Source organism: Typopeltis vanoorti, chromosome 11 (assembly GCF_054136105.1).
Source record: "Typopeltis vanoorti isolate ZY-2024b chromosome 11, IOZ_Tvanoo_1.0, whole genome shotgun sequence".
NCBI lineage: Eukaryota > Metazoa > Arthropoda > Arachnida > Uropygi > Thelyphonidae > Typopeltis > Typopeltis vanoorti.
In genome coordinates this window covers 88,037,501-88,062,760 of record NC_143559.1, presented here as the reverse complement: position 1 = coordinate 88,062,760, position 25,260 = coordinate 88,037,501, and the positions used below count along the sequence as shown (strand labels likewise).

The 25,260-nt window shown below is 36.7% G+C and overlaps 1 protein-coding gene across 2 annotated transcripts in view; it reads left to right on the top strand.

The window, feature by feature from the left end:
• Nucleotides 1–25,260, top strand: part of LOC150101832 (uncharacterized) — a 572,233-nt gene that overhangs the window by 215,114 nt on the left and 331,859 nt on the right. For both annotated transcript variants that reach the window (XM_090400015.1, XM_090400014.1), the window contains exon 10: nucleotides 2,800–3,010. In XM_090400015.1, the coding sequence (XP_090256141.1) occupies nucleotides 2,800–3,010 (211 nt within the window). The remainder of the gene's footprint in view (nucleotides 1–2,799; nucleotides 3,011–25,260) is intronic.

Sequence of the window (25,260 nt, the reverse complement as noted above, 5' to 3'; positions counted from 1 at the left end):
CGCATCAAATGCACACTAGAAAAAGAATCTTCACAAGGTTTCTCTTTTCTGGATTTACACATCCAACAAAAAGAAGATGGTTCCATCTCTACTTCTATCATAAGCCGACATTTTCAGGTCATTACATTCACAATTCATCTGCTCACTATCCATCTCAAAAATATGGCATCATTAAATCATTAGTAGCCAGAGCACACAGATTTTGTTCTTCCAAAGAATCTTTAAACCAAGAATTGGAAATCATCAAAAATACAGCCATACTAAATGTATATAGTTCAAAAACAACTCAAAAAATCATCAGTTACTTTCCCACACATCAACCTAGACAAGAACAAGAAAAGGCATCTCTGAACATCTGTCAAAAATTATGAAGAAATACAAACTTGCTGCCACCTACAAACCAATCAACCACATCTATAATTTGTTACCTTCTCCTAAAGACAAACTCTCACCTTTGATCCTACCTGGCATGGAGTTCCATGTTCCTGTAAGATGTCTTACTATGGACAAACATGAAGATCTATTAGTAAATGCCTCTCTGAACATCAAGACCATATCAGTCTTATCAAACTGCACAAATCTAGCCTCGCACAACACAGAGTTGAAAACCCAAACCATAGGATCAAATGGTAAAACACCAAACTCTTACACAGATCCTTATATAAACATGAGCATTTATATAAAGAAAGTGCTGAAGCCCTACATCACAGATCCAACTTAAACCGTAATGTGACTTTCTTACTATCCCTAACGTCTGGGAAATCGTCATCCTTAATTGTGTAAAATAAATTTGTGTGTTATTTTATTTTAATTTAATCTAATTTTTTTTTAATCAGATATATTTATTTTAATTTAATTCTATGACACGCTATTGCATGCATAGTGGGATTCCATCGTAAGCATGTGCCCTAACTGTTTGTTATCCCTAGTATTGTTTGAAATAACTGTACTGATGATGTCCTAAGATACTTAGGATGAAATATTTACTTATTAAAAATAATTTAATTACTCTGGTTACGTGTGTATGATTAGTTATATATAAAGCAAAATTGCCTTAAATCTCCGGTATACTTGAGACTATAAAAGAATACTTCATTAAGTAAAAGGGCTATATAAAGAAAATGCAACAAAAATTTTGTATGCCTAGTCTGTTCTGCAGAATGCTTTTGAAAGAATGAATTTTGGAAAGAAATTCATGCCACATCCTGGTGAAATTAGGACAGCTTTTTCCTAAAATTTAATTTCTGCCTATTTCCTCCTGCTGTTTAAGAGAGAGAGAGAGAGAGTAGCATAAATGTTTTGTTATTTTTGATATTCTGAATTTTAAGAAGCAGTTTGAATTTTAAAGTAGTTTAAGAAGTGAAGGAAACCATTGCTGAAAAAAAGTGGTATTTGTGTTGACAGTTATATTGTTTTTTCTTAGAACTAAAAGTATCTCATTTTTCAGAATACGTTAGAGGCTATTTCTCTAAAGCCATTTCTCCAAACTCTCTAACACATTACACATGCAAACTGGAATGTCAAAAGAGAATGCTAATTCCAGAGCTCATCTTTTGAGTACATTTATGAGTGGTGGTGATGGGGGGGGATCGTGAAAATGAAAAAGCTTTTTTTTTAGTATTTAAGTTATTTTAGAATTCATCTATGTTTGCCTTATGAATGACCAAAGCAAACAAGCATGTGCCAGGGATGCACCTCATGGCTTGCAAAATGTTTTTTGCATTTGACCCTTTCAAGTCATATATGGATTTGTTAGTTTCAAGTTTTTAGATTGTGAATTTAAAGTTTTATCTTCACTGGCCACTTCAGATATACAAGACTGCCTTGTCATGCTTATTGGAAAGCTAATGCTTCAATAGCAGATGAAATTTTTAATGGTATGTGCATGCGGGGAAGAGATGATGACTTTTATTCCAGCAGGAATAATTTCTGATACTCAGTCAGTGTACTCTTCTTGTATTCTGCACTAGATTGCATAATCTGCTTTGAGGGGGAAGTTGAGAAGTGAATATCTGGCAGTTCATGTCAATCTTAGAAAGGATGCATAAGCATGCAGCTGAGATAATTTTCAGGGATAAGTTATGAGAATATATCGTAGAGACTAGTAAATTGGACAAGGAGTGGTGTGACTGAGGGGTAAGTTATTGAGAGGATCTTGTTGGGCTGGTTGGACAAGAGATAGCATTGCCACTCTTTGCCAGGCTGTGGGTCTGAATTCCACTGTGAAAATTTGTGGAAGTCTTTAAGAGGCAGATAATTTTCATCACCTGATGTGAAGCCACCACTCTGCTTTAATGGATACCTGAAGTGAGCTGGAGGGGGGGGGGTAATGTCTGCTCTCTAAAGCTGATTTCCAGGTAATCTAACTCTTAGCACACCATAGTACTAAATCCATGTTAGGTTTACATATAAATACGATTTACATTAAAAAAATAAATAAAATCAGAAGGATGTTTGAAAGAATGAAAGGAATAAGAAGAGTCCATCCTTGAAACCGCATAGGATGGGCATGGATGAAGAAGTGGGTTTGAATGAATTGCCAAATACTAACATGAGTGTGAGGACCATAAATGAATTTGAGATGTCAAGTTTTCATAATGACCCCACAAATGTCAAAATTGTGGCATTTTGAGTGGATCTCCTGCACTGAAGTTTTTTGACTACATGATAATAATAACAAACTGAGTGGACTGGCAGTCAGAATAACTGTTTTGAGGGTTATTTTTTTCTAATTTTAGAGCCATATTGTGTCACCTTAAACTCTTTGTCATATTTTTGTACTTTTTCTTATATTTTCAGCAAGTTATTTGCAGTGTGTCACATCACCTCAGCTACTGCAATTCCTTGCAAATAAATCACAGTTGCTCACTCATCATCTGAATTATATTGTGAAGTTACTTCCAAAACTTGACATATATCATCTGTGCAATGTAGCGATGTTGTATGATCCATCCCGCAATGCTGCTAAATTGGCCCTTAGGAATTTAGCCAGTTCCAGGTGCCGACACAGGTAGATTTTGTTTTTAATTTTATTATTGTGAAGTATAAATGTAATCATTAGATTTAATAGTTTTATTTATATAATAAGAAAATTCTCTTCTTTTTATGTCCATTTAATATTTAATTGAAATTGAATTAACATAAAGGAAAAACTTTATGTATAGACATTCTCTCTGTGACCAATAACGTAGATTGCGTTACTTTGCCTCACTTTAAACTCATTGTATTTATTCATATTTTTGTATCAATATATTTTCGTAAATTTTTATGACATATGCCAAGATAGAAGGCCTCATGCTAACTATCTATATGAAAGAATGTTTCTCTTATGTTATCTTAAATAGAATTTAGCTTTGATGTAGTTTCTAAATGATTAATTTTTAATTTTATCTGTATTTTTTTTTTCCCCTAGAGGTCATGCCAGTAGCAACTGTAGTAATAACCTTTGATGAAATTGTTGTTTCTTTAGCATACTGTGTGAAATGTAACTCGGCTTTTCCTTTTATATTTATATATATCCAGATGATGATATCCATCTGTTTTTTAATATGAAGGCCGACCTTCATATTGTAATATTATTATTATTATTATTATTACATGACACCTCCAGGGAGTCCAAAGGCTCATCGAGGGAGGGCACCTATTCCACAGCTCTCCATCTCCACTACTACTTTCATCATCTACCGCCAACCACCACCACTAGTATTTTCACAGACAATCACGAACATCCATGCCCACGGCGGGATTCGAACCTGCAGCATTTTGGCTGGAGAGCGGATGCACTAACCACTTGGCCAACCAGGCCGGGTGGTTAGCGTGTATGAAGTATATGTATGTATAAGAAGAATAGTATATATATAATGGTTGAAACGTCGGGAAATTACAACCGAGTTGTAAATAACTATTTTATTAAAGTCCATAATTTCTAAAATGAATAATACACTAGTGATACTAGTGTATTATTCCCTCGATAATGCCAATTTAACTTGGGTGAAATATTATAAGTAATAATTATTTCTAATTTGAAGTTATTTACATTTATTTCTGATATTTCATCAATTCATTATTATTATTATTATGTGACACTTCCAAGGACTCCAAAGACTCATTGAGGGAGGGCACCTATTCTACAACTCTCTGTCTCCACCACTCAATCCACCAACTACAGTGAACTGCAACTACCATCATCATCTACGCTAACACTATCTATTGTCCACCACCACCACCAGTATTTTCACAGATAATCACAAACATCCATCCATGCTCACAGCTGGATTCGAACCTGCAGCCTTTTGGCTGGAGAGCAGGTAGATATGCTAACCACTTGGCCAACCTGGCTGGCTTACATGTATTAGATTTATTTAAGATGATAATATAATCTACATAAAGAAGAACTGAGTTCAATATCTCCAATTTTGTTATCAGGCCTAATGCCCCTTTCCTTTATAATATGATTCATGTAGATGAAGAATAACAGTGTAGATAACACACCTGATTTAACATCAGGCCATCTTTTTGTGCTCCTTCAATTTTGATTGCTGACTGATAACTAAAATATTATTATTATTATTTTGGTAACCTCCATGGAGTCAACAGACTTATCGTGTGAGGCCCCTCTTAACCAGCAACATGTCTATCATAATAAGCTTTGAAGTTATTTACACTACCTGCACTCACAATTTCACTAACTGCATTCCACTCGCTAACAGCTCTCCACATAAAAAATCTATTCCTCACATCCTTCTTCACCACATCTTTATACAACTTTCAGAGTTGGCTTCTTGTTCTTTCCATCTTAACATCCACTCATTTTATAATTCCTTCTGTATTAATCTGATAGAATTCCTTAACTAACTTGAAGGTCTCTTATAATCTCAGTAATCCACATACCCTCAAACACTCTTCATAACTAATACTCCAGAGTTCTGATATCCCTTTGCTTATTCATCTTTGGATCCTCTCTAGTGTTTCCACATCACGATGAAAACTAGGTGACCAAATCTGATCATAATAGTCCGTCCATATATGATCTGACCGAGTCTTATATAGATGCACCACCACCACCTTCTTATCCCTAAATCTTATCCCTGCTAAAAAGTACATGTCAATGTACTTTTTATCATATTAGCTATTTAATGTGCAGTCTTTGCAGCACTTATGATGTGCCCTTGGAACTTCAGTCCACTGTCTAATCACTCCAAGATCACGAATCTCATCCACTTCCTGAAGTACAGCTCCACCGATACTCTACATAGCCATAGATCTCTGTATCCCAAATGGGATAAACCTACATCTTGCAAGATAACACCTTGCATAAACTATATATTGCTCAATATGTTGTTTCATTTACATCATATAATTGTATAAGCAGCTTTTCACTTGGCCATATTCCATTTCTGGATCTGCAAAATTAACCGATCCTTGTTACATTCCCATGATTTCTCAACTTATCTAATCCTGACAACCTCTGTTTGGCCTAACCCAGCTTGTTCTTCTTTGCATTTCCATTCCACAATTTTTCTTAAGTATGATTACATAAATCTTATTTGGAACATTTTATGAGGTACCGTATTTGCCGGCATATAAGACGCACTTTTTTCTTTGAAAATAAGTCTGAAAAACAGGGTGCATCTTATACACCGATACTCAGTTTTTTATTACTTTCATTTCTGGAAATTTTGTCTGTTCCGTGTTACGTGATTTCTTTCTTGTTCATTGTGGTGTGTGAGAACATTCCAGTTACGTAGAGTTCAGTTGATGCGGTTGTTGTGAATGGTGATAAATTTCTGCCGTTAAATTTTCTCTAAATTTCTTGTTAAATTGTGGCTGAAAAGCGTCGGCATTGCTACAATATTGAATACAAGCTACGTGTAATTGCGTATGCTAAAGAACATGGAAACAGGGCTGCAGAGAGGCATTTTGGGCCACCCCCCAAAATAAACTCAAGGAATTGAAAACTCAGTTAGCTGTAATTCCAGGAGGTCCAACTAGTTAGCTTCAACCTTTAGATGTTTGTATTAATAAACCATTTAAGGGATTTATGAAGGAGAAGTGGTGTACTTTTGATGTACCCTCAAACAAAACTGTAGATTCCAAGGGCACAAAAGGTGTTACTGTTAAAACTTCGGGGCACGAAAAAACTCACTACATGGTTGTTTTATCCTGCTGTGCTGATGGGACAAAATTGCTGCCACTATTGATTTTTAAAAGGAAGATGCTACCCAAAGAAAAACTGCTTAAAAGAGTGTTTGTACATGTGCATGCAAAAGGCTGGATGGATAGAGGAGGAATGAAGTTATGGATAGATATAATTTGGTCATTAGGTCAAAATTAGCTGTAATTCCAGGAGGTCTAACTAGTTAGCTTCAACCTTTAGATGTTTGTATTAATAAACCATTTAAGGGATTCATAAAGGAGAAGTGGGAAAGCTGGATGCAGTCTTCAGATTTTGAGGTTATGCCATCAGGAAGAAGGAAGAGGCCTAGCTTTCTGCAAGTATATGTGATTGGGTCAAAGCTTCATGGGATGCTCTGTAAACTGAGACAGTGGTTAAATCATTTAAGAGCTGTGGTATTAGTAATGCACTGGATGGTATACAGAGGACAATTTGTTGTATGAGAACTCAGATTCTGATGTAGAAGAGGTTTCAGGTGTCTCTTCATTTAGCTCTGGAGATGAATTTCTGGGTTTTGATGAAGAAGATTAATATTTGAAATACTGTAAATTTATTATAACATTCAGTGATAAAGTTTTTCCCTAAAAAATGTGTAGAAAGAAGGGGTGGGGTGCATCTTATAGGCCGGTGCATCTTATACGCCGGCAAATACGGTAATTCTTCTGTAATTTTCATATTCAGTTTTATTTCTTTGTTGCAGATGGGTGCAATGAAAGTTTTACCCCAATCATTTGACTAATATCTGACTAATGACCAGTTCTACTTGGGATGGCTCCTTGTTCTACTAGGGATGCTTAATGTTCGGTTTTCATTTTCACAGTGCACCTGTTAGGTATCTACCTGGATACTGAATGAACGAGGATGGGTTGGCAATTTGGGATATCCCCAACCAAATTGTATTTTTATGGGCTTAAACCACAGTGATTAGCAGTGATGGAAGATGTAAAAGTGACATAAAAGCAAGAATAGCGATGGGAAGAGATGACTTTAATAGAAAATGGAATTTATTCAGAAGTAAAATGGACAGAAACCTAAAGAAAATACTAATAAAATGTTATGTGTGGGGTGTTTCCCTCTATGTAGCTGAAACTTGGACATTGAAGAAAGAAGAAATTAAGATTTTGGAAAGCTTTGAGATGTGGATTTGGAGAAGGATGGAAAAAATCAAGTGGACAGAAAAATTAAGTAATGAAGAAGTCTTAAAAAGAGTAGACGAAGAAAGAAATCTGTTAAAGAGGATAAAAAGAAGAAAGGGAAACTGGATTGGACATATTCTGAGAGGAAATGGAATCATCAGAGATGCTATTGAAGGAAAAATAGATGGAAAAGACCCAGAGGAAGAGTAAGGAAAACAATGCTAATAGAAAAACCTGCTCATTTGTAGAATACTTAAGAAGAAACCACAATATAAAATGATTGAACAACATCACAGAAATTCAGGCTGGCTAGGGCATTGACCAGTTAAACAAGATCCCTGTTGTTTTCATCAAGGAACCAGGGTGAACTTCAAAAAATCAGCTACTGGAACAAATCCAGGAACACACAACTCAACATCAGCAGGGCTCAAGATTGGTACCGTCAACATAAAAAACATCAGTAGAAAAGAAATAGTAGTAGAAGATTTGCATAAGTACCAGATTGACATAATAAAGTTACTAAAACAAAGAAGACAAAAACAGGTGAGATCTTTCTAAGCAACGAATACAAAATGTCACATTCAAGCAATAATAATCAAGGAAATATAGCATTTACAGGAAATTCTGCTTCTTTTATAAAAAATTCAATAGATTTTAAGAATCAAATTTCAGGATTATCTTTACAACTCAAAGATCCTCTAGTGAGTTTTGATGTAGTCTCACTCTTTACAAATATCTCTCTGTCTGATACAATTGAATTACTTCCTTCTGATATTGTAAATTAAATTTATTTGACTTTGTCATTAACTCAGGGATTCTTAAATTGTTAGAACAAATTATACAAGCAGATAGACAGCTACGGGGGTCTATCATCATTTACTTTACTTTAGCTTACTTTATGGAACATTTTGAACAATGTATTCTAGATCTTTTTTCACCCAAATCATTGATTTGGTGCTGATATGTTGATGTTTTTGCTGTATGGAAATCCTCTTTGTTTAATCTTCATGAATTTCTTAAGAAAATTAATTAAGTAAACCCAAGAATCAAATTTTCTCTAGACATAGACGATAACAACTTTCTTCCTATTCTAGACTCCTTTCTAACAACTTTCTTCCTCATTCTACGTCAACCAAATGGCAGTCTACTGTTCTCAGTATATAGAAAACCAACTTATATTGGCAAATGTTATTATTATTATTATTATTCAGGCCTCCATGAAGTCAAAAGACTCATTGCGAGAGGTCCTTCCTAGGAAACACAAAGTCTATCATACCACTCCTTAAACTCATTGACCGTTCTCGCTCTCACCACTCTATCAGGCAATGCATTCCATGGTTCAACCATCCTCCATGCAAAGAAACCACTCCTCACCCTCTTGCTCACAGTTTCCTTTCATAACTTCCAGTTACCCCCTTGTCATCACTCCTTCATGCTGTTCAACCAAGCAAAGAACACCCTTGTGTCCACCCTGTACCCACCTCTCAACAGCTTAAAAGTCTCAATCATATCACCTCTCCTTCTTCTATCCACCAAACTCTGCAGTCCACATTCCCTCAGTCGATCCTCATAACTAACATTGTACAGTCCTGACACCATCTTTCTTATCTGCCTCTGTACCCTTTCCACAATTAATTTATCCCTTTCAAATCCTGGGGACCAAATCTGTGAACAATAGTCTAAGTGTCGTCTCATCAGAGTCTTGTACAACAGAATGATAACTCTTTTATCTCTGCTGGTCAGTGTCCTTCTCATTATTGCAGCAATCCTCTGTGTTACCTTCACCAGCTTTGCAATATGTTCCCTAAATTTCAGGTTTCTATCAATCATCAACCCCAGATCTCTTGTCTCCCCTACTTCCTCATAGCCCCTCCCATAGAGTATGCAGCTTGCCATCGATGCATCCCAAACCTCAAGACTTTACATTTTGCTGCATTAAACTGATACCCCATTCATTTGCCCATCTGTCTAGCTTATTCAAATCCTCTTGCAGGGCTACCACATCTGCACTCTTACTAATAACCCTTCCCAACTTCGCATCATCTGCAAACAACTGAATATCCCCCTGCAATCCCCTGATAATATCATTGGTATAAAAGTTAAACAAGATAGTTCCCAGTACTGAGCCCTGTGGGACCCCACTTGTAACCTTGTGCCTCCTTTATATTGCCCAATCATACACAACTCTCTGATACTATCAGACAGCCAATCCTGAATCCAGTTGATCAACCTGACATCCAGACCCATGTGCTGCAATTTGAATATCAGCTTATCATGTGGCACCCTGTCAAATGCCTTCGCTAAGTCCAAGAAAATGGCAGTATATACCTTTCCCTCATCTACTGTTCTTGTAACTTTATTATAAAAGGCTAGCATATTACTAAAACAAGAACATCCCTTCAGAAATCTATGTTGACTCTCACAGATAACATTACCCCTCATCTGCCCAATGCTTTATACATCCCCTCACTAATTTCTCCGAGATCTTTGCAACTACTGATGACACACAAACTAGCCTATAATTAAATACTTCCAGTCTGCTACCACCCTTATGCAATGGCACTATCTTATCTTCCTTCCATTCACTGGGCACCTTTCCCATAGCCAGATTTTCATTGAAAAACCGGGTCAAAGTAGTTTTCAGTTCTTTAGCACATTCTCTCAAAACTCGTGGTGAAATACCATCCAGCCCCACAGCTTTACTGACATCTGGAACACACTCTCCTCCTGCACCTCTAATCCTCGAACCTGCCCTATCCCTCTAGTATTAAAATTTACTCCTCCAGATTGAAATACTCCAATAAAGTGTTCATTGAACAATTCCACTATGTTCTCTGCATTGGTCACTCTATTCCCATTTTTATTCCACAATGTTAGTCTTCCACAGTCATTTCTCTTCCTACTGGCCACATAGCTAAAAAATTCCCTAGGATTTTCTTTTAGATCTTAAGGCCAATCTCTTCTCATATTCCAGTTTTGCCTTCCTTACCATACTAGTCACTCTTCTGGCCTGTGTCTTATGTTTTTCATGCATGTGCTCTTCACCTGTCTCCTTGTATCTCTTCCATAGCCTTTTTTTCACATGCAGTTCCTTTTTAATATTGTTTGTCATCCACTTTACTCAAATTGTGTCCTCTTCTTCACTCGTGGAATACAGTTTACTATTGCTGCTAACAAACATTCCTTCACAATTTCCCAAGCACTAATGATATCCCATCCCTCCAATTCCCCATCCATGAAACTTCCCAAAGTTGACGTCTAAGACTATTATAATCACCTGCCTTATAATTCCACATATGTTCCTGTTTCTTTGATACTCCTGCATGTCTATTCATCTTCCATGTCAAAACCACATGGTCACTCTCTCCAACTGGTGGGAGAGATGTCATCTCAGTTATTATCAACTCTTCTGATGCTATTACCAATTCCAAAACTCTTGAACCTCTTGTTCTCCCTCTATTACATGTTGCTTAAGACTTTTGTCCCTCAAGAATTCTAGAAATTCCATTCTCTTATTGCTACATGCATCTTCCTCTCCCCAATTTATACTGCTGTAGTTAAAATCTTTAATAACAATCATTTTTCTTGTACTTGCCAAGCTTAACTGTCTAAACATCTCCTGGTCCCCATCCTCTGTGCTCCTTGGTCTGTAGCAACACCCCCATTAAATATCCTGTTCTGCCCACCTCTACCCTCACACCATATGCTTTCAAAATCATTAGTGTCACTGCCTTCCAGAGCCTCCACTCATGTTCTCTAAGTCGTCACTTATTATAAGCAGTGCTCCATCACCATGCTTTCCCTTCCTATCTTGCTGAAAAATGCTGTACCCTGCTACTTCTATTCCTGTTATTACATCCTCTTCTGTCAACCACGTCTCAGTGATCCCAATAATCTTTGGCCAGGCTGATGCTATCAGCACCATCAATTTTTCTCCTTTATTTTGTATACTCCTAGCATTGGTGTAAAGCATAAAAATGCCATTGTTTCTATACCCAGCATTATCCCCTCTAGACTTCACTAGGCTCAGCGTTACCTGATGTCATCCCCCTTCTCCCAAGTATCCATTCTCACAAGAGGCCATCCCTGCTACCATCCACCCTGAGATGCACTGACTCGTTCAGAACAGCAATCTCTTCAGATGCCTACGTCCATCCTCATTCAAATGCAAGCGGTCTCTCACATACAATTCCTCTCTGTCCTCAAACATCCTCCAAGCCTCCACATATTCCAATCCTCACTTCTGACATATTCTAGCTATTATGTTATTCAATATTACTGCTCTTCTGCTCAGCTCTTCACTATCATACCTAGGCAACACACACAGACTATCTTTCCTCTCTGTGTCTTCTTTCGTACACCTTCAAGCAAGAATCTGATATTTCTCGCTGCCCTATTTACATTACCACTCAAGTCATTTGTTCCTACCATTACAATCATCTCATCCTCCCTTTCACTTCTCTTAATTGTCATAGCCACACTTTCTGTCGTTCCTCCAGGCAAACACTCCTCACTCATCCTATCTTGAACACCACAGATCATTGAGTCCCCATACATTACACCTCTCACCACCCTGTTCCTCGATTGCTCACATGCATCCCTCTCTCTCTCTCTCTCTCTCTCTCCTCTAACACACTCTTTTCTCTCTCCTACTTACCTGCCTTCCTGACACCACTCTATCCCTGGTTCCAGTGCTCCCTTGCATTCCTCTCATTCCCTCTCTTTCACTTATCCTATTCACTCCTCTTCTATCATTCCCGTAATTCTCTCTCTCATTCCCTCTCTTTTACTGTTCCTATTCTCTCCTCTCTGTCATTCCCATAACTCTCTCTCTCTCTCTCTCACTTTTATTTGCCTTGCATTCGTCTCTTCCATTTGCCTAATCTCATCTTTCCCCTTCTCCTCTCATTACCTGAACATTCCATCTGCTCTTTCAGCATATCTCTCTCTCTCTCTCTCTCTCTCTCTCTCTGCAAGTCAGCCACTCTCACTTACCATTCATCCTCCCAATTCAGACCATCTCCAAATACTTCACTATCATTCAACCTTTCCATTCTCCCCACTCTCATTATTTTATTCATATTTCTCTCCCTCTATCATACCACTCATCTCTCTACGTGGAGAATCTCCCGTCTCTGACTCAACGAGGTCAGTTATAGTCTCAACTAGGTTAGTTATAGTATTCTCTAAATACAATGATTATAGAAATAAATTATAAAAAGAGTGGATGTTTAGTTGGAAAGCATGAAGGGTCATCCCTGTAAGTTGTATAGGGATGTGGTGAAGAAGGAAGTGAGGAGTAGATTTTTTATGTGGAGAGTGTTAGTGAGTGGAATGCATTGCCTGAGTGCATTGTGAGTACAGCTACTGTAAATAACTTCAAAGCTCATTATGATAGACATGTTGCTGGTTGAGTTGACCTCCCATGATGAGTCTGTTGACTCATTGGAGGTTATCAAATAATAATAATAATAATAACTCACTTGATCACCTTTGTCAGAAATATGGTGTAGTCAAATCACTAGTTGACAGAGCTCATAAAATATGTTCAACAAAAATTCTCTACTAAACAAAGAACTGTGTATTATCAGAGCTACCTTTAACTCTAGTGGTTATAATATAAAAACTATTGATGAAGTAATCAATAATTATGGCCTTCACCTTAACACACTCAAAGAAAGAAGTTTCCAGATTTTTTCTCCTTCCATATGTTAAAGGAATTTCAGAAAAAATAGCAAGACATCTTTTCCAGATTGACCTACAAGTCTCTTTCCATCCAGTTTTGATTTCTTTCTTATCTCTCCAGAAAACAAATATCCTCCTCTTTCTTATCCTGGAGTTTCCAGAATCCCTTGCTCTTGTGACTTATGTTATTATGGACAGACTTGTCATTCTGCACAAATTTGTCTTGAAGAACATTAGGAATATCTTCCACTTCAGGAGCCCAATAAATCCAATTTAGCAAACCATGCCTTATCTACAAAACACAGAATTCAGTGGAACCAATGTATTGCATAAAAGCTATTTTCTTATGGAAAGACTGTACAAAGAAAGCTGTGAAGCACACATTCACACTACTAACCATAACAAAAATGATTGCCTTAAACTTTCTAAATTTTGGGAAGTTATCCCTTATACTCACCATTCATGTGTTTCATAAATTGTAATTTATTTTTTGATATCTATTAATGCAGATGAAGTTATTTTCCTGCAGTATAGTGCATATAATAATTATTATTATTTGACACTTCCAGGGAGTCCAAAGACTCATAGAGGGAGGGCACCTGCTCTACAACTCTGTCTCAACCACTCAATCCACCAACTGACTGCAACTACACCAACGCCATCTACCACTAACCACCATCACCACCACCACTAGTATTTCCACAGACAACACAAACATCCATGCCCACGGCGGGATTCAAGCCCGCAGCCTTTTGGCTGGAGAGCAGATATGCAAACCACTCGGCCAGCTAGGCTTTGGACTCCCTGGAGGTGTCAAATAATAATAATAATTATAAGCATCATATAATCATATGCATCATATAATGCTATGCATTAAGAGAAGGGCCACTACCCAGACAGGTTTCGACCTTTGTTGAGGTCTCGTCAGTGGGAACCAGACCACTAATACCAAGGTGGAAGCAATGGAGAAGTCTTCTTTACCTATATGAGTTGCCAAAAGGTGTGTCACCTTATTATTAAATTACTCTGTATTTAGCAAAAGGTGTTGGAAGATTTTTTTCCCCCACTTGGTTAGACTATAATAAATTTAGTTTAATCCTTTATCCAAGTGTAAGCAAACAAAGTTTGTGCCTGAAGTATCTTCAGGACTGAGGTAACTCGTGAAACACTTTCAATTTAATTGTTGTTCTCTGTTTTTTGTGGTTTTCTTCCTATAATGTATTGAAAATGGCTGTGAAACATGGCCAAAAATTCTACAAATAAAATGTTTGCATAAGTGACCTTCATTATTAAGTGGAAGATCATATTATTAATATTAAAATATGCTCTTCCACTTATGTCTAGACAATGATTAAATACTTTATTTGATTCTGCTCCTCTGTCAAGCAGAAACATGAACAGTGAACAAAGAAGATATCAGACATAAAAAATAAGAGCAACAAAGATCTCATAGATCCATACTAAGAGAAATTATGAAATTTTAGAGATGTGGGTACAATGTACAGCAAAAGAATAGTCACCGAAATAGGTCTGTATGGAGATCCATGATAGACAGTCTCCTTTTTGTATTTGACACCTGACTTGGCTATGTAAGCTATTTTGAGTCATTCAGAATTGAACCTTCTGAAACATAAATTAGTAATTATAAATTGAAATTATAAATTAGTTTTTTCATTGTTAGGCCGAGACCTTTTCAGACCAGCCTCGTATATGGATCACATTATAAAGGAAAGTGGTATTAAATCTGATATCAAAATTAGTGAAGTTAATCTTAGCTGTTTACTTTATGCAGATTGTGTTATACTTCTGAATAAATCCCATCGAAGTCTGCAAGATTCCCTGATGAAATTGAATAACTTGAAAACTTCGATGGGATTTATTCAGAAGTATAACACAATCTGCATAAAGTAAACAGCTAAGATTAACTTCACTAATTTTGATATCAGATTTAATACCACCTTCCTTCATAATGTGATCCATATACGAGGCTGGTCTGAAAAGGTCTCGGCCTAACAATGAAAAAACTAATTTATAATTTCAAAATTATTTTTATTTTTCAACATAATCTCTCTTAAGACTAATACATTTATTCCAGCGATGCTCCAGTGCCATTATCCCATCCCTGTAGTGATTCTCAGTAAGATGCACAAAATACCCCTCTACAGCTGCAGTCACCTCTTGATTCGAAGAAAAACTCTTACCAGTGAGGAAGAGTTTTAGTTTTGGGAAGAGACAGAAGTCAGAGAGAGCTAAATCTGGGGAACAATAGGGTGGATGTTCCAACAATTCATAGTGCAGATCCCTTGATTTTCCCATTGCCAAAACACATTTGTGGACAGGTGCATTGTCCTGATGAAGGATGATTTTTTTCTTCTGCAAATGGGTCTTTTCTCACAAATTTTTTTCATCTGGTCTGGTTAAAAGATCGGAATAATATTCCTCAGTTATTGTTTTACCCTTTTCAAGATAATTAATAAATAAAATGCCTTTAGCATCCCTAAACACCAATGTCATGCTGATGGAGCCAGCTTTGTCTTCTTTGGCACTGAACAACCAGCTTCTGTCCACTGTTTTGACTGCTGTTTGGATTCTGGTGTGTAATGTGAATCCAAGTCTCATCCATAGTAATAAATTGAAGCACAATATCAGTTTTATTCTTGTTAAAATGCTCCAAGCACTGTTCAGAGATTTTCATGGGAGTGTGCGTTTTTGGTCTTCTGTGAGCAAGCGCAGCACCCATCTTGCGCAAAGCTTTATCATTTGCAGTTCTTCCAAAATATATCCTATACGTTCTTTTGAAATGTCTATAGTCTGAGCAATTTCATGCACTTCAACTCGCCGGTCATCCAATACCATATACTGTTCAGAGATTTTCATACGAGTGCGTTTTTGATCTGCTGTGAGCAAGTACGGCACCTATCTTGCACAAAACTTTTTCATTTGCAATTCTTCATGCAAAATATATCCTTCACATTCTTTTGAAATGCCTATAATCTGGCAATTTCACACACTTTGACTTGCTAGTCATCCAATACCATATCATGCACTTGATCAATAATTTCTGGTGTTGTTACATTTTTCGAATATCCTTCATGTGGATCATCTTCAAGGCTGACACCCACGCTTAAACTTGGCAGCCATTTCTTAATTGTCGAAAACGAAGGAGGAGTGACCATAAACTTTTATGAACTTCGAATGAATTTCTTTTGGCATTAAACCGTCTTTTACGAAGAATTTTATAACTGCTCAATTTTCACAATACTCAATTTTAGCCATTTCAAGGGATACAGACAGCACTTTTGCTTCAAACAGCTGTATAAAACAAACTACTTGAGAGAATGACTTGCAATTTCACATGGATGCTTATGATAGAGGTACCAACTTAGAAAAAAAAAAATCTTGCTGATAGTGAAAAGTTCTCGAGGCCGAGAACTTTTCAGACCACTCTCATAGATAATGAATAACAGTGGAGATAATGTGCACCCTTGTTGCATACATGATTTAACGTTAAACCATTTTCTTGTACCTTCTTTAATTCTAACTTTTGGCTTACAGCTTAAATACAGAGTATGTATTGCTCAATCTAATATCCCCTCTACACCATATAACTGTAGCATTTTGAAGAGTTTTTCTCTTAGCACTTTGTCATATGCCTCTTTCAGATCTACAAAACTTAAATACAAATCCTTGTTATATTTTAAAGATTTCTTAACAATTTGTCTTAAAGTGAAAATATGAACCTGACAACCTCTTTTTGGCCTTAACCCAGCTTGTTCTTCACATTTTCCTTCCACAATTTTTCTTAGCCTCTTCTTAAGTATACTTACATAAATTTCATCAGGAACATTTTATAAGATAATTCTTCTGTAATTTTCACATTTAGCTTTATTTCACTTTTGCAGATGGATACGAGAGCTCCACTCCAGTCATTCAGAATTTGATCCTCTGGCCAGGCCTTCTGAATTATGCAGTACAGCCACTGTAAAACATTTATACCTCCATATTTGAGCACATATCTGGTCAAATTTCATCTACTCCAGGATGAATAAAAAATTATAATAACGGACTAACATGAAGACCACAACCCCTTCAACAAAAATCCTGGATTTATAATATTCCATGTTCTTGTGGCCTTTCTTATATAGGGAAGGCATCTAGAAGTTTGGAAATCACACAGAAATTTTTGGCCTTATTAATATAATTAAACAAAAGCAAGTAGTTTGGCTGCATATACTTGTGGCTTCTTCTGGGTTAGAGTTAAGATGAACAAAAAATTACAATAAAAGACTAACATAAAGATGACCACAACCCTTTCAGGTTTTTTGATGACTTTTTTTTCTACTTCACGTATTGATATATATTCCTGACTGCATTCCTATTAAGTGTTTTCTACCATCATGTTTGATTCTGCATCCTGACACTGCTCATTTGATTTAGTAATCTTTCAAAGTAATCACTCCAGATATTTAGAATATCTTTATTGTCAGTTTTCATGTTAAATTTGTCATCTCTTATTCCTTTTAATTACTTTTTCCCTCCATTTCTAAGCTTTTTGAATAGCCTCCAGAATATTTTATCACCTTCCTGATATTTATTTTCTATGGTCTTACCAAGGTATTCATATGACTTTTGTTTAGCTAGTTTTACACAGTGCTTTGCTTTTTTATATTTTTCTCTGTATTGTCTAAGAGCACAGGCTGACTTACTTTTCAGAAATTTTCCATTCTTCCTTTATAGACAACCTCACTAGATGCCTCTCTGGCTGTATTAATGAATGTTTTCTTCAGAATTTGCCACTGAATCTCCATAGTTTGGGTTCTTGTTTTCATACTTTTTAATTTTTTCTTGAACGATGTTTGTATATTCTCCGTGTGGTGACTGGGGAATAAGAATAGCCCCACTGTAGCCCATGCATGTTGAGGCAACTAAAATGGGTACCCAGTTTCTTGGGTATAGCTGGGTCACCCTGTATCTGGGGGTCATAAATACGGAGGCCTGGTCCTCCAGGTTGGGGATTGGGCGTGGGGCTGATGACCCAACCCTAGAAAAAAACAACTTGTTACGAAATCTAAAGAAATAACTTCTGGATGGACAAAATGGCAAATATCTTAAGGGTTTGAAAATTGGATCATGGAACATACCTTCTCTTTACCGATTCAGAGCTTTAAAAATGCTGCTGCAGTAATTGGATAAATACAGGATACTTGTTACAGCTATACAAGAAATGAAATGGACAGGAGAGGCGATTATGGAAAAGAAAAATCATATTATTTTTTATAGCTACCAAAAGAAAGATCACATGTTTGGAACAGGTTTTATTGTAAACAAGAGGATAAAATATCTTATCATGGACTTCAAAGCAAACTCACCTCGAATGTGTAGGTTATGAATTAAAGGACAGTTAATCTGTGTACCTGCTCCAATTGAAGAAAAGAATGATACTGAAAAAGAGTTGTTTTATAATGAATTAGATAAGATCTATGAGGAATGTCCAAGATTGGCAAAGAGGATAGACACAGGCCAACCATTGAGAAATATTGCTTACATATTGAGACTAATGATAATGGGACTAGATTGATCAACTTTGCTTCTTCAAGAAATATGGTTATTGGTAGTACAATGTTTAATCATAAAGATATTCATAAAATGACCTGGAAGTATCCTAATGGGGACACCTTTAACCAATTTTTTATGTTGAGCCCACACACGAGAGGTTGGTTGGTTGGTTGATCAACCTATAGTACATTAGTACCGTGTATGGGTGGTGGGTTGGGAAAGAAGATACTTGTTTACATTTGATTTAAAAGGCTTTATATTGTATTCCTTGGGAAATGGATCAGGGGGAAGACTGTTCCATAGTACAGCAGTTACAGGGATGAAGTAGGAGGAGAAGAAACTTGTTCTGTCAGTTTCAAGGTGCACTGTGAAGGGATGTTGAGACGCAGCTGCATGTGTTCCAAATGAGCTTAGTACTAAGTGAGGGAATTATTGATGTTATTTCAGATATACATTTTCCATAGAAATATTTGTAAAATACACATAGCGCAGAGACTGATCGTCTGTGCGAAAGTGGGGGGAGTGAGTTGGTAAGAGATGGGGTCATTAATAAGTTTGATTGTTCTCCTCTGTATTGAGTCAAGCATTTTGAGGGAACTTTTGAGGATCCCATCCCATATTGAGAGCAGTATTCAATGGTTGGGCGAATTTGTGATTTATATAAGGTTAACAGCTGTTCAGGGTGAAGTAAAGTCTTGAGCGAAAGAGAAATCTAGTTTTTTAGAAACTGAGGATGCAGTGGTTGTGATGCATTTATGCCAGGAGAGGCTTGATGTCAGGGTAGTTCCAAGAAGAGAAATCTCAAATTGTCTGGAAATTTGGGTGTTGTCAAAAATAATATTGGGAGAAGATAGTTCATTTTTAAGAAATAAGACAGTATTGGGTTTTGTTAGCATTGAAATTGACGAGATTATCTGAATCCATTGTAGTATGGCTTGGAGATCAGAATTGAGGGCAGTTTGGTTGATGTTTTGCAGGTTGAGGTGAGTTGTGTGGAGGAAGGTTTATCAAAAGAAAGGGAGGAGTGCAATGTGCTGTCATTTGCAAAACTGAGTATTGAGTTGGAGGTCAACTTCCTACTATATATCAGGTCATTGATTGAATGGTTGAATGGCATTAGTTGAATGGTGAGAGGATAAGGAACCATCCAGCACTACGCATATTGTGCGTCCAGACAGAAAGCTGGTAATCGTAGTTGCACTGCAGTGACTTGTTGCTCTTCTTGGGAATGTGTTGAATATAGGCCAATTTCCAGGCTGTGGGATAGATACCAGTGGAGTAAGACAGTGTATATAGGTGACATAGGACAGCAGTCAGTTTTCTGTAGGTGATGATATATGTGCAATAGAGCCATCTGAGTATAATAAGAGCAGGAATAGTGTTGGGCAGAAGTTATGGTGAGAGACCAAAAGGCTTGGCTTCCATTTGGACAGGCTCCTAATTTCCTGCTTTTTGCTCTTTTGAAATCTGTTTTGCAAGCATTCATTGTTTTTTTGCATTAATTTCGGGCTTGCGTATAAGCTCTAAAGGAGGATGGAGCTTGATTTGAGCCAGTTATGGTATGCTTTGTTTTTCATTTGTGAACAGCCTTGGCACATCTTTTAGAAAACCAGGGTTTAGTTAGGGAATGGCAGGTCAGAGTACCGTCGAGAATGTATGTTTCCATGCAGTGAGGATTACTTTGCTTATAAGTTCGGTGCATGTGTTTCGGAAGCAATAGTCCAACCATGGGAATGAGGCATAGAAGTTGTGGAGGCTGTCCCACTCGGCACTGTTATAATGCCAAACTTCTTTTGTATGGGAGTGGCTGTGTAGGCGTTGTTGCATGGGGCAGGAGATGAGCGGAATTGCCTAGGGGGGGGGGGGAGTCCTCTATATTCACTGTATATTTGGAAGGGGCATTGTCAGATAGAGATCTTAGGATATTTGGAGAGTGGTTCAGGTTATCATAAATTGATCATCTTTTAATAGATGCAAGACACCTATCCAATTTGATGGATGTTAGAACATAGAGAGCAAATATTGATTCTGATCACTATTTGATTATATCAAAGATTAGAAGTAGAATCTCTAATGCAATGAAGATATATATATATGGGTCCCATGCTAGAAAATTTAATAAGGAAAGATTGAAGGAATTAGAAGTTAAAGCCAAATATGGTGAGAGAATCGGTGAAAACCTGTCTGGTTTAGCCATTGGTGATAGTGTTAATGAAGCTTGGGATGCTCTTAGGAATGTCATAGTGACAACTGCAGACATAGTATTAGGAAAAGTCAGTAGAGTTAAGTATAACCATTGGTTTGAATGCAGAATGTGAACGTGTGACTGTATTACAAAATGAGGCATAAACAAATGCAGCAAAGGAACCACACTCATAAAACTGTGGAGGAATATCGTTTGGCTAGAAATAAAGAAAAATGAGTGCATAAGAATAGAAAGAAGAAATATTATGAGGATGAATTTAAGGAATTAGAACATCGTATGAATGAAAGCAGATCTTTTTATCAAAAGTTAAATATTTTATTAGTCGGAAAGATATACAGCCTAGAACAACGTTATGTAGGGATATGGAGAGTATAATTTTAAGTGGGAATGAAATGATACTAGGAAGCTGGGCAGAGCATTTCAATGAACTATTGAATTCAAATATATCTAATCAATTAGATGATATGGAAGAGATCCAAGATCTAGAAGATGTTGATCTTTGTTTCTCTGTTACCAGTGCAACCTTTTGCCTGGTAGTGTTTATTCAAGGTGTAGATAGAAACCGTACCAACAAATGCAGAAGTGGAGGCAGCTATTAAAAAACTTGAGAACAATAAGATCACAGAAATGGATAGGATACAAGCAGAATTAATTAAAAGTGCAGGTACAAAATACTTCAAGCAGCTGTGTCAGCTTATTTACAAAATCTGGATTAATGAAACAATTCCAGACGAATGGAATCTGCACATCATATTCCCCATTCATAAGAAATATGATGTAATAATATGTTCTAACCATACAGGAATTAATTTACTATGCATAGCTTATAAAATATTCTCTACCATTCTATTTAAGAGACTTTATTCCTATGTAGAGAATGTTATTGGCGATTATCAGTGTGTATTCCATCAAGGAAGATCTACAAATTATCAGATTTTTTTGCCAATTATTTTGAAAATGTAATGAATTTGGAATTGAAACACACCACCTTTTCATAGATTTTAGAGCCGCATATGATAGCATAGATAGATCTAACTTATGAGGGTGGACTGAAAAGTTCTCTGCCTCGACCATAGATGGCAACGCTATTTGCAAGATTTTCTTTTTCTAAGTTGGTACATTCTCATAAGCATCCATGTGAAATTGCAAGTCAATCTATCAAATAGTTTATACAGTTGTCTGAAATAAAAGTGTTGTCTGTATCCCTTGAAATGGATAAAATTGAGTATTGTGGGGTTATAAAATTCGTTGTAAAGAAAACGGCAAAAGAAATCCAATCGAAGTTCATAAAAGTTTATGGGCACTCTTCTCCTTCGTTTTTGAAAATTAAGAAATGGGCTTCCGAGTTTAAACATGGCTGTACCAGCCTTGAAGATGATCCACTTCTTCAAGGCTGCACTTCTACACTTTTAGACGTCCTTGAAGGGCGTCTAAGAATCAAAAAGAAATCAAAAACGCACTCGCATGAAAATCTCTGAACTGTGCTTGGAGCATTTTAACAAGAATAAAACTGATTTTGTGTGTCAATTTATTACTATGGATTAGACTTGGATTCACCATTACACACCATTATTCAAACAGTAGACAGAAGCCAGTTGTTCAGCACCAAAGAAGACAAAGTCGATTCCATCAGCAGGAAAAGTTATGGCATCGGTGTTGGGATGCTAAAGGCATTTTGTTTATTACTTATCTTTAAAAGAGTGAAACAATAACCGGGGAATATTATTCCGATCTTTTAACCAGATAAATGGAAAAAATTCATGAGAAAAGACCCAGTTTGCAGAAGAAAAAATCATCTTTCATCAGGACAAAGCACCCACCCACAAAGGTGTTTTGGCGATGGGAAAATTAAGGTATCTGCACTATGAGTTGTTAGAACGTCCACCCTATTCCCCAGATTTGGCTCCCTCTGACTTCTGTCTCTTCCCAAAACTAAAACTCTTCCTTGCTGGTCAGAGTTTTTCTTCGAATCAAGAGGGGTATTTTGTGCATCTTACTGAGAATCACTACAGGACAGGATAATGGTGCTGGAGCATCTCTGGAATAAATGTACAGGGTGTTCGGGATAAATTTGACATATTTATAATTAATTATATTTTTCCGTAAGTTACATGTATTAACACACACTTCTCTTCATTTAAAAGTTTGGACCCTTCTTCATTCATATACAAGATGTCAGAAAGGATGGATAGCTGGAACCCACCTGAATCATGGAAGAGAATAACTTGTATCATGATGATTTGTGCCCGCCATCAAAATAAGGATATTACGACTGCTGCCCAATGCTCCCTGAATACAGTAAAAACAATCAGGCATGAACTAGAGACTTGCAATGGTGACTACGAGGATGTAGCAAGAAGAAAGATCCCTAGCAGACGATCTGATTGCGTTCGTACAGCAGAATTCCTCGCAAATCTGCAGGAACAGGTGTTGAAGAACCCTGGCATTGGAATTCGGGCTTTGTTCGTGGAGTTGCTAACTGTAGTCAAGCCCTGGATAACAAGGGTAGCCAATGGTAGGCCGTATGTATGGCAGCAGGATTCGGCCCCTTGCCACACCTCTGGGAAAAGTCAAAAATGGTTGTCTGAAAATTTCTACGACTTCACCAGTCCAAATGTTTGGCCTCCAAACTCCCCAGACCTTAACCCCATGGATTATTTTGTATGGGGCGCAGTTGAAAAAGACACCAATCGCACTTCCAGTAATACAAAAGCCAGTTAATGGATAAAATTAAAACAGTTTTTGCGGCCCTTCCCAGGGAGACTGTAGCATCAGCTTGTTCGAGGTTCCGAAGCAGAATTGAAGCTGTGATCGATGCTAATGGTGGTTATTTTGAGTAAATCTTGTTGATAGTATTGTAATTAACTCTGCCTGTAATGTTTTTTTGTCAATTCATTAAATTTAATAGATACAAAGAAGATTTTCTTTTTCCTTACGAAACTGTCAAATTTATCCCGAACACCCTGTATTAGTCTTAAGGAGATTATGTTGAAAAGTAAAAATAATTTTGAAATTATAAATTCATTTTTCCATTGTTAGGCTCAGAACTTTTCAGACCACATTGTCATTAATACAAGGGAACTATTTTCTACAAGTTGGTACAAATTATGGCATATGCTGCCCTTTCTTTACTGATGAAAGTTTCTTTCATTGCTTTTATAGGAAGGACACGAAAAGCAATGGAAGAAACTTTCATCAGTTTAGAAAAGACAACAAAGAAGATTAATTTGCAGATTAACTGAGAAAAAACAAAGTATATGCCAATAACTAGAAAGATTTATGATGATAATCCTTCTCAAATTGAAATTGGTTCCTATAAATTTGAAATTGTACATAGTTTTATATACTTGGGATCAGAAGTTAATTGTTAAAATGATATCAGTACTGAGATTTAGAGACATATTCTTTCTGCAAATAGATGCTTTTGTGGACTTAGGAAACACCTAAATCATATCTGATCTCAAGAAAAACAAAGGTAACGATGTATAAAGTACAATTGTAAGACCAGTACCAATTATATACAGGTAACACTTGTATAACGTGGTATTTATACAACGCGGTCTACAAATTGTAGTAACCCTTGTTGAATGCAGTACTTATACAACGCATTTTCGATATAAGATTGTATTCAAACTAACAGATAAGCTTAGGCGTTGCTGGTTATTCATTACTTATTTTTTCACGGTATTAACAACACCACAAACACTTTTATCAACAAGGATGTTTTATTAACGCTAATATTTCGCCGATTTTCAAATCAGCATCATCAGAGCACAACACACATGTAAACGCGACAGTGAGTGAAACAATATAATTGCAGAAAGACAAAAGATCTAAAGTCCTATTTTTGGCGCCCTCTAACGAAAAAAAAAAAAAAAAAAAAAAAAAAAAAAAGCAGTTATCCAGGAATTTTTCTTAGGATAACTGTCTCCCAAATTTTTGGCAAATTAATGCCAAAAATTTGGGAGACAGAAATTTAGACTTGAATTAATCAAGTCTAAATTTCCCCCAGATATTTTTGAATTATTTCAATTTACCATGAATGCAGGTTACTTTACATGGGGGGGGAAATTCTACAAACAGATTAATGGTACCGCTATGGGTTCCCCCCTCTCCCCCCCGTTAGCAAATTTTTACATGGAACACTTTGAAAACAAAGTACTTACCACAGCTACATACAAGCCACTAGTGTGGTTGCGCTATGTAGATGATGTGTTTGCCATCTGGCCCCATGGACAAGACACTTTGGATGCTTTTGTCACCTACCTAAACAGCCAACACCCCAAAATTCACTTCACAGTAGAAAAAGAATCAAATAACTGTTTACCATTTCTTGACACATTAGTCACCCGCCTTTCAGATGGATCACTATCTTTTTCTATTTACAGGAAGCCTACACACACAGGAAGATACCTACATAAACAATCACATCATCATCCAGTCCAACAGTACGGCATTTTAAAAACACTGACACACAGAGCCAGAGCCATTTGTTCTAACGA